At 35.5% G+C, this 19,592-nt stretch overlaps 1 protein-coding gene across 7 annotated transcripts in view; it reads left to right on the forward strand.

The window, feature by feature from the left end:
- Window positions 1-19,592, forward strand: part of LOC118267054 (AP-1 complex subunit gamma-1) — a 34,230-nt gene that overhangs the window by 11,595 nt on the left and 3,043 nt on the right. For 4 of the 7 annotated variants that reach the window (XM_035580800.2, XM_035580801.2, XM_035580804.2 and 1 more), the window contains exons 4-17: window positions 781-969; window positions 7,862-8,100; window positions 9,170-9,246; window positions 12,135-12,152; window positions 14,217-14,312; window positions 15,135-15,461; window positions 15,739-15,957; window positions 16,423-16,581; window positions 16,968-17,055; window positions 17,256-17,403; window positions 17,608-17,694; window positions 17,934-18,072; window positions 18,644-18,748; window positions 19,032-19,230. In XM_035580800.2, coding sequence (XP_035436693.1) covers window positions 781-969; window positions 7,862-8,100; window positions 9,170-9,246; window positions 12,135-12,152; window positions 14,217-14,312; window positions 15,135-15,461; window positions 15,739-15,957; window positions 16,423-16,581; window positions 16,968-17,055; window positions 17,256-17,403; window positions 17,608-17,694; window positions 17,934-18,072; window positions 18,644-18,748; window positions 19,032-19,230 — 2,090 coding nt within the window. The remainder of the gene's footprint in view (window positions 1-780; window positions 970-7,861; window positions 8,101-9,169; window positions 9,247-12,134; window positions 12,153-14,216; window positions 14,313-15,134; window positions 15,462-15,738; window positions 15,958-16,422; window positions 16,582-16,967; window positions 17,056-17,255; window positions 17,404-17,607; window positions 17,695-17,933; window positions 18,073-18,643; window positions 18,749-19,031; window positions 19,231-19,592) is intronic. The other 3 variants (XM_035580802.2, XM_035580803.2, XM_050703211.1) reach the window with 1 other exon arrangement.

The raw sequence follows: 19,592 nt of genomic DNA on the forward strand, positions 1-19,592 counted from the left end.
ATTGTTTGTTTTTAATAAATACGGTGGAAAATAATAAAGTCATGATCATAGAGATATTTTTATTTCATTTCTTTAGCAAGTTTTGGAAGACTGGTTTTGGGTCCAAATTAATGCTAGATAGCCTTAAGCACATTCTAATGCGTAGTATACAATTAACAAGTATTATTTTCTAGTAACCCGATACTACACCTATAGTCATTCTTTCAAGGACAAAAAGACTCGCTTTATTTGGATAAACGTATTTATCTATTCATACGTCTATCAAGTCCTTTTTTGTTCTGCGTTAAAGTTCAATTTCAAACTGTCATACTCTGCTGCATATTGTACGCCATTTATTCCCGTAATTTAACACTTGTGAGCTGCGACCACTCGAACAACGAGGCAATCAAATTATTATAGTGACTAAAAATACATGCACAATATTGCACTGCGATGACATTGCTCCCTTACTTATGATGGTTTTAGTATGATTACGACCGTAGCCGTTGACAAAATTACTTACTTTATATTTTCAAAACTTAATATTGCGAATCTTTACTTAACCTTTATAAGTTTAACCCAGCTTACCTACAATTGAGATCCTCATCAAGATATATATATATATATACGACTTTCAAAAGTGCCTTTTTTATCTAATAGGTGCAATTATTTATTACCCAGAAGCTCTTGAAATTCCTCTGGTATTACAGGTATTCAATGGCGGTGACATCAATTTGTTCCTTGAGCTGCCTTTAAAGCTAAAAATCACAACTTATCTAATGCCTCTATCCTTGTCCTCAGATGTCGAAACATAGCGAAACTCCTGTACATCCACATGCTGGGTTATCCAGCTCACTTTGGGCAGCTGGAGTGTCTCAAACTGATCGCCAGCCCTCGGTTCACGGACAAACGAGTGGGATACCTCGGCGCCATGCTGCTGTTGGATGAACGGCAAGATGTACATCTCCTCATCACTAATTGTTTGAAAAAGTAAGTGGATTTAGGTATATTTTTTTTTATATTGAAGGGCTTTTTAAAGAAGAATGTACTACGTAGTATGTAGTTTTCTTGGTTATCTTATAAAGAAAGGAAGCCTCCTTTTTACTCAATTGCTAATTTATCGAGACCGTATTATTGTTAATATCTAATTTCGGGCACCTACCAACCAGAAATAAAATCTGTTGTGTCATTAAGTGGAGCTACATACTTATTAAACATAAATTGCTCCGGAATAGTCAATCTACTAAAAACCCATTTCTCTTATAAGATTCCTTTCAAACCTTTTCGCTTATTTTTGACTTACACTCTAAACAAATTCTTAAAGAATAAACCATGATATTTGTTTTCCGATCTCATTTCTCTCTCGTTAATTTCCGTTCAAGGACACAAAAAAACGAAAATATAAACATTCGTTCACGATTGACGCTTGTACATAGGAAACTCGACTCCTAACCAAGGGTCGAACTACGTTAGTGAAATGAGATTAGGCCTACAATTCCGTTTCCAATAACCCGGAGCCTTGAACTTTCCAACCGCGTCTGGAGATCAATAAATACTGGCCGGTATTACGAATACCAAAACGCGTTTACCCCAACGTCCACTTATTTAAATATCACAAATATTCGAAAGGAAACAATCTTTTCTTATCTGTACTCCGATATTTTTGGGCAAAGGACATTGCCAGTAAGTTTTTAACTTGAAAATTTTGCCTTTTGCCGCAATAGGATGTTTCTAAAAAGTTCATTATGAAAGTTGAACAATCTAGACGTGACTTTCTTGTGTAAAATTTTGAAGTTTGCGTCTCATTTCTTCTTGTATTTTACCTCCTTCACTGGACACTTTTTTTCTTTTAAGGGGGCAAAATCATCCAATCGCTTCTCTCGCCTTAGGCGAGGCGAGAGGTATTGTTAGACTCTTACTGACTAAAAACCACCCCGTTCCTACTCCTGCTTTTCAAGCCGGAGCCCCGGTAACCCGCTAGGTAGTCCGCAGCTCCGGTTCACTGGACACTTAGCGCCTATTATCACTCTTACCAAAAAGGTTCATTACCTTCAGCCTTTGTCTTCGATCGAAGCGAAGAAAGACTTATTTAACCATTTTACCTTGACTCGAGGTAAAGGGTTGCGTATTACTGTTAAACAGTAGACGTCTTCTATTGTTCCCTGTTCCTTTTATCTATAAAGAAACCACAATAGAAATGGCGACCTTAACTGCCTTCATTCGTCTTTATTAATTTAGTAATAGCAGTCATCGCTTAATGGACGAACGGACGAACTTTTTCATTCTGTTTTATGTACTTCTGATACACGTTGGAAATTATTCTTGTACCAACAGTACGGTCTAGCATTCTGCACTTCAGTCTATTTAAATGCCAAATCACACGCGAAGAATTTGTTTTAAAAATAGTTACTCAACAACTATTTCTTCTCGCAAGTAAATAATACTCATTCATTATTCCATGTACATTATAGCTATCCAACGTCACGCTTTTTATCCCCGAAGGGGTAGGCAGTGGTGCACATTAAGGCACGTAATGCCGGTATACAATGTACACCAATATGTTACCTAGTGAGCCTATTGCCATACACTGGTCACAATTCCTGACACATCAAAGCTAATTATCATTAAAGAAGATATCCACTGATATCCAATGGTCTTCTCCATAATAATATGTACATTAAACTAAGGTCCCTAGCAACAGTGTGCACAGTTACTTATAAATAACGCGGCCGTATTACAGGAAGCGAGGGATTACGCCACTGAATGCTTATAACTGCCATAATGCCATGTCCGGTGTCTCATGATTTTACAATCGTATTAGTACTCTATGGCCCACACAGAGTATAAAAATGAATTGTCTATTTCAAACACAATGACATACACCCACTACAGCTATTTCTGCAACCCGTATGTTGTTTGCATATAATTATTTTTATGAATTTTTAATCTGTGTTAGCTTTCTTTTTAGTTATTGTCTTTTAGGATTGACTAAGGTTTGAATTAATGTGATGGTATTAAGACAGACTTAATTATTGTCATCAGTATTTTGTAATGTTTGCAATAGTAATAAATTGTGTACCTTTTACATGAATAGAAGAAAAAATCGCAAGGTATTTGAGTAGACTTGTTCCTAAAGTGACGTTTAACAAATGTCTAATGCCCTAATAATTCCTGAGGACATAGGTAGGGTACATTTAAAAGACATCTATCATCATAAAGAGGCTCTTTGAATCCCCTGAACTACTCTAAAGGGTCACAACCTTGTAGCACCCCTGCCTGATTTAATTATACGTCCCTTAGCTCGATCCAAATGTCCGTAGCTATCCCCTGTTATAATAGATTACGTAGGAAATGTCAAAAGCTACACTTGACCTTTCTAAAACTGATATATGGCCAAGACATACTCGAATTTCCCTGATAAAACATAATTTTCACGACTATGATAGTAGTTAGTATAGAATCAGTTTCTTTTTTAAGCGACCTATTTTCAACCAATTGCAGCTCCAGCCAATATCAACAGTAGCGATTAACAAAAAAAAAAAAGAACATCGTGAGGCTAGGGACACGAAAGTTCCAAAACCAATTAAATATGCAAATATAGTGACATAGGACCTCACTCCAAGATCAGTGCAAACAGTTTCGCTTTTAGTTTGTCTCTCGCTTCCCTAAGATCATTTATTCAGGCGCACGTCCTAACAAAGTTGTTTCAGATTATCTTTGGAAGTGACTTCGCCTAAAGTCCGACGGTAAACGTTAGAGTCGTTTTTTAAGCGTAATTGTTGGGTCAACTGGGGTCCTTAATCCTTATTGTGTAAAAGAATTTTCTCCCTTTCGTACAATAGAAGTTTTGTTAAGTTTTATTTGCTTTCTCAGAAAGGGTACGATTGTATTGGTGTGATGGCAACGTTGTTTTGATGAAATTGATAATTAAAAGTAGGTTATCAAGCATTACTGATTGATTGTTGTGGAAGACACGATAGAGGTGTATCAATATTGAAACATAATGGTAGATTTCAATGTTATGCTCATTTTCTAACTACATTTAAAGCCAAAGTTGTGAAAATCCGAATATACTGACGAGAATAACTTGGTTAGTTTTCCGTAACTTATCAAAGAAACATCCATTTTCCTCGTATCCCCACAAAAAGTTTGCAGCTAAATCTGCATAGATAAGCAACGAGCACTGAAATGTTAACAATTACTGGGTTCATGCTTTTACATTTCCATTGCATTCGACACGCCATTAAGCGGCCATTTGCATTCGTTTCGTCTGCCAATAAGGCATACTGCTTCTATTTTTGTGTCCTTACAATTAATTTGAAGAACTCTATTTTCAATGGTTTCTAGAAAAAATATACATTGATCGGTATTTTCTCGAAACAAAAGTGTCTTGTACCTATGTACCCGTTCCTATTCAAATATATTGTCTGCAAACGAAGCATGCAAATACTTGCAATACAAAATGACAATGTCAAATACCATAAAATGTGCATACAATGCATTCGAGAATATTCCTGTGGCATTTGAGATTTAAAACGAAATCTATACATCTGTATCGAATATTTATAATGCTTTATTGATCTAAGCGACTGTCGTGTAAAAGGGTTTAGGCTAGTGTATTCCGTGTCAGCCTGTCGGTCAAAGTATAATTGCAGTTTTTATTCTTATATTAATTAGTTCAAAGCGCGGACATTATGATCTGAGTATACATGCTCGATATGGCAAATAAAGTCTCTCCATCATATCAGGCATGTTGTTAAACTTAAGTCTTTGACTGCCAATAGAAAACTGTTGAAGGCTCCGCTAACGTCGGTCACCGGTGACCACCACGGCGTTCAATGTGTTAATTGCAGTTTTCATTCCTATATTCTCGTTCAAAACAAAGACATGATTCTGAATATGCTCGATATGGCAAAAGAGGTCTCTCTATCTATCCTATCGGGCACAGAGAACATGTAATGAAAAGTGTGTGTTACATTTCATAAGTGCAAGATTGCGTTTTATCCTTTTTCCTTCCTCATAGAAAAAAGGCGTTGTCACCGTATGACGAATACGCATCGATGCTTAGCTTTGCTATCTACATTTGCATCGATACCCCATTCAAGCGTGGCATGCATAAACTCTTTGTTTTAAAACCGATCGACCAATAAAAATGTGTCATCACACTTATCAGTTATCGTGATCGGTTGCATCATACTGACATGTTCAATCGGTTTTAATGGCACTATTAAAAATTGTTGCCAAGGTTTGCGGCCTAAAACCCTGTAATAACTACATGTATGTTATGTTGAGTATAAATAAATATTATAGGTAATATGTATAATTTATCTAAATCGGTTCGTGTTCTCAGGAAGGAGTTTTGAGTGGGTTCCATTTGCCAAAATTAGGATGGACTTATCCTTAAGACTTACGTACATTTTATACGAAGTTACAGGCACAAGCTAGTCTTTCTTCATAGAATAATTTAAGAACTGCATTTCTCTGGATTAAGTTCTGCGTAGGAGTTGTCTACCCACTTGCTTGAAATCCTGTCTTACTGCGCCTACGGGAAGATATCTTAGGTTTCTCTATGTTTATTTATATCCTCGCCATCTATACTGTTATTATGATATACTATTTTAAGTTTTCATAGTACCTATGTACCTAAGTAACGGTCTCTGATAAACCTGAACCACAGAATACTATCAGAACACTGAACTACGATCGTCAAACCGTCTTGTATTTCGGCGTAAAGATTAGAAGATGCAATTCTTCAGAAGACTGTCACATAGGCTGTCTATAATTCCATCTTGAAGAAGGAGAATAAAGGTTGAATACTTAGGTGAATGAAAAATAAAATAAATTTTAAAGTTAGCATTCATTAGTAAAATCTAAAATAGTTTCCGCTCACAAACTTATGCGGGCACCGTTTCGGTTGAATAAACATTCGCATAAAGAGAGAATTCAATGTTCAAATGTATCTGGGTTACATTGTTGTTATACAGCCAACTTTACCAGTACTATAGTTTTCACAAAAACTTTAAATCGATCGATAAATAGGCGTGCCTTATTTAAAAATTACTAACAAGAACTTTGTTCTAACGCAAAAGAGTATTCGATTTTAAAGTTTCGTTTAAGTCAGGTTTTATTTATTTCTAATGAAATTACCAGGAAGGCACATTTGAACGTCAATTTCATATAAAACCTATTTATTAATCTCCATCTGTCTATCGGTAGTCCTCTAGTGAAACTATTTGCTCGTTCCAAAGTGTAGATTCCTATGGAGAAGAACGAGCAAGAAACTCCGATTTACACGTATACATAGTTACTTACACACAATCAACAATACCACCTTTAAAATAGGCTAACAATTCAGTATTACGTTTAAATTAACATAAATTATTTGATAAGTCCACCTGGCGTGTTTATCGGCGGATAGATTGCGGTGTGTCGTTGACTTCGCGATGTGTGTCCTTGCCACATTGTCACCTCACTACGGTACACGGCGTGTGTTCAAATTGATTATTGTATTAATAACACGCTTGTTATGTATAGTTGGCTTTCTTTATGTGGATAGTTTGTATTGATTTAGCTAATAAAATAACTATACACTTAGTAAAGCAATAGGTAGATTCAGTGCCATACTCAGAGACATTTAATGATTACTCAAACTATTCCTTAGTAACGATTTTGTTCAGAAAACAATTGCTAAGGATTGGGTTAAGTAACAATTAAACGACTCTGAGTACGGCAGTTGGCCTCTTTTACAGAAGACTAGAGGCATTATAAAAAATTGAATTCTTGTAACTAAATCAATACTAATTCAGTAAAGAGGAAGCTTCAATGTCATCCCGATTGTATAAAGTGCTGATAACACTGATTGCTGAATAAAATTCTGTTATCTATGTACTAACTAATGTTATAAATTGCGAATGTGAATTAGTTGTTGTGTCACGCTTTCACGCATCCAAATCTGTATATTATAATCATCAAATTCTATTCAAAACATTTATGTGTCATAACCACTATCTTCTATTTCTATCTGTGACGTAGGACACGTAGGTATAATAATTTAAAAAAGATATTCTACATGATATAACGTAAAGCACGTTTAGCCATAAAATCCTTCGTGCAATTTTCTCCGAGATAATTCAAAATATGGCGACGGTGAGCCATTTGTTGTGCCACCTACGGCAATATGATGCCTTCAATCTTAAACGCTATCCTCCCACGCTAGGGAACTTCTAAACAAAATATTACTCCGCCTTAGGGATAATTCACTACTCACATTGTTCATGACGTTTCCTGAGAACATAGATAATGATGTTGTATTATGTTTTCGAATTCCTTTCTACTAACAATATTGGCGCTTTCCTTGCCTCACTCATGTAGGACAATATGTACGCTGTTTCTATTGTCATAGAGTTCATTTTGTATCTGATTGTAGAGGATGATTTAACAAATATGTAAAGTAAACATATAACTTTACCACGTTGCAGTGTCGTAAGGCAACTTTCTTGAGGTTCCTTTCTTCCGCACTGGAATTCCAGAGCACACTGCATTTGAATCGTAATTCAACTCTGGAATTCCAGTCAGATTTGGAGTTTAATATAATATTTTGTTCTATTATTTATCATAGAGCAAAACATTATTCTTTGAATTTGAGTCTTATTAATATTCGATTGTAACTGCGTTTTTTCATGTAAAGTTACGTTCTTGGTGTACATTTTTGATGGTTTTTGGTATCCTCTATGAAATCTCAGCATTAACATTTATCATTTTATGTTTAAATCTTAAGGCTTATCTAGATCTACTATTCACAAAGCAATTTTTTAATTCTCTTACAAATCCTACCCCCACGAAAGTCAAAGCATTTCTAACATCCATACTATTTCTTCCACAGTGACCTAAACAGCAACACCCAGTTCGTTGTTGGCCTAGCACTATGTACCCTGGGGGCCATAGCGTCTCCAGAAATGGCTAGAGACCTGGCTTCAGAAGTGGAACGCCTCATCAAGTCTCCGAACGCGTACATTAAGAAGAAGGCGGCTCTATGTGCCTTCCGCATCATCAGAAGAGTCCCTGATCTTATGGAGATGTTCCTTCCTGCTACCAGAAGCTTGTTGACTGAGAAGAATCATGGTAAGAGAAGTTTTCACTTACTTATTAGTATAGTAAAACTGGTTGGGAAGTTCATACAAATACTGCATTGTACACTTGCAAATATTTTCTCACACGATGCACACAACCAATTTACCTAGACCCAGATTGTACTTTAACTACTTACAACACAGACATTGCACCTCATAAAATCGCTTCATCACACATGGTCTCGAAACTAAATAAAGCGTTAAACACACTAAGAACATTGATTTTGACATGTCCATAGGAGTTTACACACACACACACACGGCTAAAAATCGAGCTATACAAAACCAGTTTATCATGGTCTCGTTTTGTATGGCCTTTCCACAAATTCAAAGATCAGTTTATACTGGTATTGCATCGCTTTATGTGTAGTTGTATATGTATACTATTGGCACGCCAAACACGCGAACCGAATAAGGTTGTCGCACCTTCGAAGCATGTTCTAAATGTGTTATAAACCTTACGCCAATTGATTAATAACATTATCTGATAAAAAATGTTATACATTGAACCTTTGTGAATATGAAATTCTTATTTTGATCTGTTATTTGAATTTTTGTGTGGAAGGATGCTGATATTTTATTATTAAATTTTAAGAATTTAATATGATGATAGACATAAATTAATAATACTGATAATGAAATTCTGTATTTACTCAAATTTCTTTACAATTATATATTTTTATAGTGCTACAGTTATGAAACTGGTGTCTGTTAGAGGTTGAATCTGTGTTACAGATCACCCAGCGCGTACTCATGATTTCCTTTATATTAAATGTAGTATTTGGTGTTTCAATTTCATAATTCTGAAGCACTGTAGAGTTTTTAATAAGACCCTTAGGTAATTAAGGGTGTAGAATCTAGAGGAGCCCAGAATTCGCAGATTTACCATATATCATAACTTTAGAAGTAATTCATTCAAGACATACATTCTTGTACTCGGTGCAAAAGGTGGCACTGGTACATATCTTTTTATGTACATATATAAAACATGTTCTGTCCATTTTTCACATGTTCTCTATTATTTATCATGTGACAATAAATTATTGTTTCATCATCTCCAGGTGTACTGATAACTGGAGTCACGCTCATCACGGAAATGTGTGAGAATAGCCCCGACACCCTCAACCACTTCAAGAAGGTGAGTTCCATTTTAAACTCTATTCCTATTACCATAAGATTACATTTACACTTTTACAATAAGCATAAGTACACTATAAGGTCTATAAGTCATAGCAAACGCAATTATGAATCTTATTCAGTCACAGTTAAGGTTTTATTTCGTAAATCTATGATAGTCTAGAGTCTTTGTGAATACAAAGTAATATTATTATAACAATGGACTATAATAAATCACTTTTACTTGTGTCTGTGGCTTATACTAACCACGTTTGGAAAATAAGTTAATTGTGTACAGTACTTACTTAGAAATATATGCTTTTGATGTTGTACTTAGTACCTAATGACGTCATTGTTTTGTATATAAACATAAACACAACGTTGCCAGAAGACTGGCAGCTTAAAATGATAGTTATCTATTATAAAATGTTATTTAAGTGTAGAATTTCCCTTTTATTACGTATTGTTTGATAAAATATTAAAAACAAATACGTTAAAATAAATCATTTGCCAATTCTAAGAATAAATCAGACTGTAATATAGTTTTTTAATTATTTTCACCAATATCCTATTCAAAACGTTAATACAACATTCCCCATGGGCCTCACGAACTCAATTATCAGAAGCATCGATTATTATCTCAATTAGACGCATCCGATTTAGTAATCGATAATTACATATCGATATAACTCGATATCTGTCAGTTATCGCGGTCGTTAAACCTGTTTGCGCTGTTATACTGGTTTTGATTTTATTTTATATACAATTATACCATTAATGGGATAGGTAAGACTTGAAGTAGAGCTAAAGGTCTGTAATTATGAAATAAATAGTTCAATTACATATGTGTCAGTCTATCTATCTACTCAGAACTTGGAAACTGCTGAATGCATTTTCATTCGGCATCTAAAAGAAGATAGAGTGGTCCATGAAAACTCATAAGTATTTTACTTAAATAAAACAAGTCAGGAAGATTTTCTTATGATTATTTTGTCTGTCTAATCTATTCAGAAGACTTGATTGAGTCTAATCATAGCAAAGTAAAAAACAAACTCCAAAATATTGACTTTTAACGTCAAAATTACAAATAAAATAATCTACACAATACCGCTAAATCAGTTCACACAATACACCAATGACACGTATGTATGACAATGTAAATAAAGCACCTACTTTGTCGTCAATACATAAAGTATATAGGTAATACATATACTCGTTATCAGGCCTTATCATATCAATCGCAAGCAACGTGTTCATGGTTTGTTAGTCTATATATACTACCTTTTGTTTGTGTTTTATTATATTGTTCAATGGTATAATATATGACTAGCGACTTCGGCGCGGTTTCACCTGCTCTGCTTGGCTCCTCTTGAGCTTAGCGTGATGTTTTATAGCCTATAAACCTTCCTCGATAAATGGACTATCCAATTCAAAAAGAATTATTCAAATCGGACCAGTAGTTTCGGAGATTAGCTCGTTCAAACTAACAAACTCTTTAACTTAATATATTTCTTTAAAAAGGATGTTGATCGTTTAAGTTGATTATAACAGTCTAATTCTGGGTTGCAATTAAATGTTGCTAAAATTATTTTTATATGCCAGAAATGGTGACATTTATATTTAGATATCTCAATTAAACAACATGACTCACTTATAGGATTGTAATTAAATTCAATATACAAGAAAGATAAAATTGAAAGAAAATAACTATAGTTATTATAAAATGATTGCATGGATTGTAACTGCATGTGCCCTAAGAATAATATATCAATACAACTATTTGAAATATCTAATTACTGATAAACTTCATTAAAACTATACTTTAATAATGCGCGTGCGTTTAAACAATGAAATCCGATAAAATATTTATCGATTATGAGTCAGTTCACCTTTCTACGTAGTCTGTGACAAACAATAAAGTAAATAGTTCTCAGAACATTACAGTTTTTTTAAAATAAGAATTACATTCACTTTTAGAACTGCGCATATTTTTTTTATTGATAGAGAGTGCTTTTATTCTTTGAAGGAACTACATTTATTTTGAACCAGTATTATTATTCTTACCAGTAAAGAGAATTTATAATAAGCATTTTTCTACTTTTAATAATATTTTAATCTTTAAACTTTGTTCTTGTCACAAATTATTCTTTTCACTTTGATTTTTTATTAATATAATACAGTCGATTCATAGAAGTCTAGTTTTTGATAGGTTTTATTTTGGAATATGTACTTATTTTATCTCTAATTCGCTATAGCTATTAGTCGTATTAGATTATATTAAGAAGTTTCTCCAAGGAAATGATTTTTCTATGTTTAAGTACCTTTAAGTTAAATTAATTACTTGTGTACAGTTATTTATAAGGCGTATATAATAAAACTATAACATGTTACAGAAATGTGTAGTCAGTATTGAAGGAACAATGTACTGATACAAACATAATTATTTAATTCGACCTGATAACTTAGTAAAATACATTACTAACTTGACCAAGCCTAAGAAGACCAAATAATCAGCAAATGACACTTATTATTATGTTATCGGCTTACTCACGTAAGTACTGAGTAGCAGCGCGACAATCGCCGCGTCGTGTGTCGCGGAATGCTGCTCATGAATATGAGCCTCTTGCATGGCTTGAAACTAGTCGAGTTCCTAGTCAAACACTAACGTGAATAAACCGATAACATATTAATTAACACATTGAACGCCGTGGTGGTTACCGGTGACCGACGTTAGCGGAGGATTTGCCTTCAACAGTTTTCTATTGGCAGTCAAAGACTTAATTTACGAAAGTTATAACAACATGAATGACGTCACATTTCTGTAACCCATCCCAAATTAATGCTAATTGTTATTATAATGCGTAGCTCGTGATGTATGACACACTAATATATTGTGTTTGTTATCCGTAGGAGAGCGGGCAGCGCGAGGTAACATACAAACGCTGATCCATGCACTTTATAACGTTCTTGTAGGCTGATGACATTGTACACAATATTCAACCTTAACTACAAATTGTTAAAGATGATAATAACTTGCATAAAACTGTGATATGTCACTATAATTGCTTAACAGAGGCTGGGCAGCAGCACTCTGATAAACTTGAACTTATTTGAACTGCAATCTCTAACTCGCTAGTTTGGAGATTACCTATAGCAAACCTCTCTTTATTTCCAAAAGTTCAGCCCCACTGTTACGGGTTTTTTTATGTGGCACTAGAACTGAAAATTTGGAGTTACATATCAGTTCAAATAAACTTAGAAATCAATGATTTGAGAAGTATTCTCTGAATAAATCTGCAAAATTAAACTAGGGTGACCATGACTTTAGCAAAGTGAGATAATTCTCATTTATACAATAATGTAGTGATATAATATTTTATGTGAAAGTACGATGTCAACAGTCTACATAACAAGCATGATTGTAATATTGATTGTGTTGGTTACATAACCATATTTATATGTGGGTTAATGTTAAGTTGTTTGGTGGAAACTATATAGCCAACAAATTAAAAAAGTAGCCTAAAACCTACTTAAAACTGAATTATTCACAACTGCAGAACCTAGAGCACTGAACATATTAAGAAATGGCATTTTTGGCTATATGGTTTCCCCATAAATCATGGGACAATATCATAAAGGTTTTAATACAAAACTCAACCATTCGAGTAGTGTTAGTAAAATATAAACTTGTGTGAATAGCACTCGATTTAGGCACATACATAAAATCAACATATATTATTATAGGTAGATAGTATTTTTCTGAAGAATTTTCTAGATAGATATTAGATAGTTACTACCAAATTATTTGGACATTAGAAAGCCCCCTAATGAAAGTAATCAATAAATAAAAATCCTATAATATTTAATACGTAAATACAAACAAAATTGACACAATGTGTAGTAGTAATTTAATTCTTTGATTATTTCTCTTTTCTGTGCTCTATTTGATTTAAATTATGCTCACCCTACTTTTTCTTAAAAGAAAGTATCAAAATGATTGATTACAAGCATAAAACTTAGAAACTACGTCATATCTCGTCTTTACTAAGAATAATTTGGTAGTTATTTCCTTTTTACTTCCATATAACATCCATATAAGTAACATTATCAATAACATATTGGGATTTCCACTACATGACAGTCAAAACAATTCATTTAATTACTGTAGCTCCCTATCCATCACAAATATCATAACAACTTGACTAGTGTACAGCAAATTAACTCTTAACACACCATACTTAAGACTTAAACTCGTACAGTAGTGTATCCTTTAAAAAAGTAGTTAATTTATAAGTATTTTCTTTTAAATCATTAGCGAGGGAATCCCATCTTACACTTTCGTGACTAATCTAATACACAGTATGAAGTTAGCACCAAAGAGTATAAGTGACTAATTTATAGCAAAGAGGTTGAAGGTTTTTTTTTTTTTTTTTTCGATGTAAATGCCCAGTCCCATGTATTCGCTGTCGTATCGTGTTGTAAGCCTGTTACGTCAGTCTTCGGAAGTTGAAACTCCATTAAAAATAAAATTAGATATTTTAACAGGTATTGCAGCTGATTTGGACGATTTTGAATTCTATGTCGTTGACACAAGTGTGATGTTGATAGCAAAAATATTTTTTTGCCAGACCAAGCTCTATTTACATTTTATTTAAGGATTTTAAACTCTAATGAAATGCCATAAGTGATAAAAACAAAAGATATACTTGCATCCTTACAAGGCAACTAAATTATCATAAAACTGTACCTTATTCACAAACGCAATAGAAGTCAAAATCGCTTGACAAAGCTGTAAATACCTTCTGATTAAAATACCAAATTTTATTTAAAATGGAGTGTATTAATAGTATGTATTGAATAATGCCTGAGTCGTATGTTTGTTTTTATCTCTCTAAGTATATAATTTGATCGCTTCGCAGTTCTTTGTCTATGTGCATTGGGCATTATGTATTTGGTAGATACGTATATATAAAAGCATGGGTTTGTTTGTAGATCGTACCGAATCTGGTGAGGATATTGAAAAACCTCATTTTGGCTGGATATTCACCGGAGCATGACGTCAGTGGAGTTTCAGACCCGTTCTTACAGGTAATGTAATGATGTGTTTAAATATTTTTGTACAATACAAGGGTGCTTTTCTACCAGAGATGTGCTATGTTACGTTGCTGTGGATGCACAGCTACATAGCACATTTCTGGTGGTAAGCACTCTAAGAATATCCTCATAGATGTCTATAATGTCTATTTAATGTAATTGTTGATGGAATAAATTGCTTTACTTTGCAAAATACAGTACAAAATCCAAGTAACTAAAAATTATCTTTGTGGTCTTACAATATTCACACATTAATAAAACAAACAGTTATATTTCCCAATGACCTATTCTCTTAAGATTATCCTCTAGTCATAACATAGAAATCTTTGAATATAATATGTGACGAGATAATAGCTTGCAAAATAACCTATACTTATCTGTTTTCCTCTAAAACTTTTACTGCTAGGTTTTCCAATGTACTAGGAAAATGTCTTCAATTACATGCGGATTTTCCGCAAAGACTTTAGGTACATACTTGAGTTTTAATCATCAAATGTATATGAAACAGATTTTTAGATAACTGCTACTTCTTTAATTCAAGAAATTATTTCAATGTCTTGAAAAAGAAATAGTATTTTATATATTTGTTTTACTGATTAAAACTAGACATTGACTTTGAAATCTTTGGTTTATGAAATATAAAAATACAAGATACAAATAATCCAATCATGTCAGAAATTAATCTTGTTGAAGCCAATCATTTTATGCAATACCTTTTCAACCGACTTCCAAAAAAGGGGAGGTTCTCAATTCGGCCGGTATATTTTTTTAAATACTATATGGTCATACAACGCTCAAACATCAAACTAATTGCAGGTTAAAATCCTCCGCCTACTCCGGATACTTGGCAAAAACGACGCCGAAGCGTCCGAAGCTATGAACGACATACTAGCCCAAGTTGCGACCAACACGGAAACCAGTAAGAACGTTGGCAACACCATTCTCTACGAGACCGTGCTCTCCATCATGGACATCAAATCCGAGAGCAGTCTCCGAGTCCTCGCCATCAACATCCTCGGCAGATTTCTACTGAATAATGACAAAAACATCCGCTACGTGGCGCTCAACACGCTTTTGAGGACCGTGCACGTTGATACGTCTGCTGTACAAAGGCATCGGACTACTATTTTGGAGTGTTTGAAGGTGAGTTGGTGTTTATTATTATACTATGGTAATATTGAAGTAACTGTAGATAAAAAAAAATCTACTACCTAGTTAATGGAAGATTATTTACTTGCAAATGAAGAACCAAAGACTTTTTGTTGCATACTAAGAATTATGAAGTCGAAAATCAATTAACATGGTTTTAACCCCTATTTTGAAATCGAAACCAATTCTTGTAATGATGTCTGGACCAAAACAACTCGAAAAAATCACTGTTCAAAACTAGAAAATAAAAATTCCTTAATATTCTCCCCAGGACCCAGACGTATCAATCCGCCGGCGTGCAATGGAGCTATCGTTCGCGTTGATCAACGGCCAGAACATCCGATCCATGATGAAGGAGCTGCTGACCTTCTTGGAGCGATCTGACGCGGAGTTCAAAGCCCACTGCTCCAGCGCCATGGTCCTAGCTGCCGAGAGATACGCGCCATCCAACAAATGGCATCTTGATACATTGTTCAGAGTTTTGCTTAAGGTAAGAAACTAAACTAATTTATTAATAATGTTGGACTTTTAGGTACAAATGATGACTTTACTAATGATAATCTATGCTTGTATTCAATTCCTGGGGTGATCTATCAGTCGATTTCTAGTAGACTCATTTACGTAAGGCCCATCTCCTATGAAAATTTCCAAAAAAAAAATTTAATATGTACCTTAATCTGTTTCGCAATATGTATCTTATTCTACGTGATACAAGTTGTTGCAAACAAGAAATATATAAAAATATGCTTTATTGGTTTATTCACTGCGTGGCGTCTGATAGGAAATGCCGGCCTCATCTAGTTATTTAAGGGATTGACGTGTAAAAGTGTTATTTTATAACCTATTTGCAAAATAAATATCATTTATCATTTATCATTTGGCGTGCTAGACCGAAATAACACTAATGACAATTTTCTATACCATCAATTCACGTTCCCAATTTCGTTTCCCGCAGGCGGGCAACTACCTCCGCGACGACACGGTGTCGAGCACGCTGCAGATAGTGTCGTCGGCGGCGCCCGAGCGACAGGCATACGCCGCCATGCGGCTGTGGACCTCGCTCGAACGCTCCGCCGTCTCCGGGGACGCTACTGAGAAGCAGCCGCTTGTACAGGTATACTATGTTAACATATACTGTAAGCCACGAAAGATTTTTATGGGATAAGTCTAAACACACGGATCACCTGATGGTATCAGCAATCGACGCCTTCCATGGACGGGTGTTGCAGCAGTAGAGGAGTTATAAGTGCATTGCCGGTCTTTGGTTGAGGAACAATCACTGACCATTATGTGGGTTAGGTCTCTGGTCACTTTATCATACACCGAAACATATTATCTTCATATCAGCCACAAGATGGCCAGTGCTGATCCACCAAACACAAGTCAAGCATTATTTTACGATGGTCTAATAAAAGGCTATTGCATCACTCCGGTCGAGCTGGCCTGTTCTTACCGGATGACTATACAGTAAATATGTAATATTGATTGCATCTATTACAGGTGGCGGCGTGGACTATTGGTGAATACGGTGACCTGCTGGTGTCGGAAGCCAGTAACGCAATCTCTATGGTCGATGAGGACGGCGTGGGTGAGTTTCCAATACTAAGACCATAATAAATGTATTCAGTATTATATCACTAGTTATGTGATTGTACATCACATCACCACTACCAAAATCATACCGTTCTCATAAAACATTACTCTTTCTCTCAGTCTTACTTTCTCTAATTTATTTCCTACAAGCAAATTCGGTTATACGTTAGGTAAACACCGTATTCCTAATTCCAGATGACTTCGTGCGTCCGACGGAGGAGTACGTGATAGACGTGTACCAGAAGCTGCTGTGGTCGACGCAGCTGTCCATCAACACCAAGGAGTACCTGCTCCTGTCGCTCGCCAAGCTATCCACGCGGTTCACCACGCAGCCTAGCCAGGAGTGAGTTGTTATAGTTATACACTATTTTTTCAGCATAATATGTAATCATTATTATAATATACTGTCACATTTAATTTTCTGGTGGTATTGCTTACACTTAACGAGCCATAGCATATAAATACGTATTTTATTTTTTATTTTTAAAGAAGGCAAATAGTTTTTTCTGTATTAGAGACTAACATAATCTTTCTTTGTGAATTTCAGTAAAATCCGAGTGATCATCGACACGTTCGGGTCTCACATCCACATTGAATTGCAACAGAGAGGAGTGGAATTATCCCAATTATACAGGTAATTTATTATAATATATTTTCCACACTATCGCTTTTCAAGAAATCTGTAATTCTTGACGTGTCATGTATAAATTATACCATCTATTTTTTGATAGTTGTGCTTTATAACTACATCTCTATTACATGAGCCTTATATGTCATCAGGATCGGTCTGCCATGGGCGTATTAACATGACCTTTTCCAACCCAGTACTTCGACCAACAAATCTAAATTCCCACCCGTTGTGGAACATTGCAGGAAGTACGCGCACCTTCGGCCGGCGCTACTGGAGCGCATGCCGGCCATGGACGCGCCCGGCGGCGCCGCGCACGACGACGCCGACAACGACGCGCTCTCCGACGTCAGCCCCGACCACAAACCTGACCACGTCAATAATGTAAGCACTAGTTTATTTTGCATGTATTATACATGTACTAGCTATTTCCGCGCGGTTTCACCCGCTCTGCTTGGCTGCTATTGCTCATAGCGTGATGAGTGGAGGAGTGCATTTGAGTTGTCGAGGAAGGCTCTATAGCTTTCCTCGACAAATGGACTATCCAACACAAAAAGAATTATTCAAATCGGACCAGTAGTTTCGGAGATTAGCGCGTTCAAACAAACAAACAAACTCTTCGGCTTTATAATATTAGTATAGATTATACATATAAACCTTCCTCTTGAATCACTCTATCTATTAAAAAAATCCTCATCAAAATCTGATGCGCAGTTTTAAAAATTTAAGCATATAAATAGGGACAGAGAAACCGACTTTGTTTTAAACTATGTAGTGATATGGAAGGAGAAACAAATACATTGTTCACTAATCACAAAACCCGTAAGCAATCAACTCCAACTCCGCCCACAACAACAGAAGAGTTACAACATACCTATATGTCGTAAACGTGTAAGGCATCTTCAACAACTATATTTATATTCGTTATACTTAATCAACCTAAATTATGTTCCAGGACGCACTACTGGACCTGATCATCGGGTCGGACTCCCTGACGAACGGCGACGTGGAGCACAAACCCTCGCAGCCACCTGCCAGCAACAATAACACGAGCAGCAATGTAAGTATTTATTGTACATAAAGAATTCAACAAATTCCGAAAAGTGTTAAATTCCATCGTTAACTTGTTTAGTTTTCTGTTAAACACGATTTTTTTGTCATTTCAAAATATGAAATTGGTGTTTTTGTAATGAGCCTGTCTATCTCCTATAGATAGCAAAAATTTGCAAATCAACATTTTTTCATACAATTTTGGAGGACGAAGATAAAATAAGCATTACAACAAATATTAATAGGTACAATTAAACAGAACAATTGAGATAACAAGCAACATATCTTTCCAGGATATCCTAGACTTGCTGAGCGGGCTGGACCTGACGCCGACGGCGCCGGCCAGCGTGATGAACAACAACGTAGCGTCCCCGGGGCTGACGGCCGGCCTGCCCGCGTCGCTCGCGCCCGGCCTCACCTCCGCCGCGCCGCCCGCCTCGCTACTGCTCGATGGACTCTTCGCTGCGCCCATGCAAACACCTACCATGCAAGGTAGGACTTATGATGTTGTAATAAAAATAATATAAAGCGGGTGGTAAATAAAACGGGTTCGTGATCATCAAACAGCTCGTGAAAGACCAGTGCTTAAAGCCCAACAGTCTCTTCGCATTATCTCTGTGGGTATTAAACAAAACAGATTTGTTATTAGCCCGTGAAAGTCCACAGGTAGACTATGGACTTACTCTACAAGAGCCGGATTTGGCATAATCTTCACACTTGGAGATCGCAATTTTAAAGGATCAGATTTCTCAGAAAGTTCTGCTAGCTGATCTCTGTTAATATCCCCAGTCGGCTCTTAGGTCCCTCGATATCAGCAGGGTGATGATAAATATGGGTATATTTAATTATGCTAT

The sequence above is a fragment of the Spodoptera frugiperda genome, chromosome 23, assembly GCF_023101765.2.
Source record: "Spodoptera frugiperda isolate SF20-4 chromosome 23, AGI-APGP_CSIRO_Sfru_2.0, whole genome shotgun sequence".
Taxonomy (NCBI): domain Eukaryota; kingdom Metazoa; phylum Arthropoda; class Insecta; order Lepidoptera; family Noctuidae; genus Spodoptera; species Spodoptera frugiperda.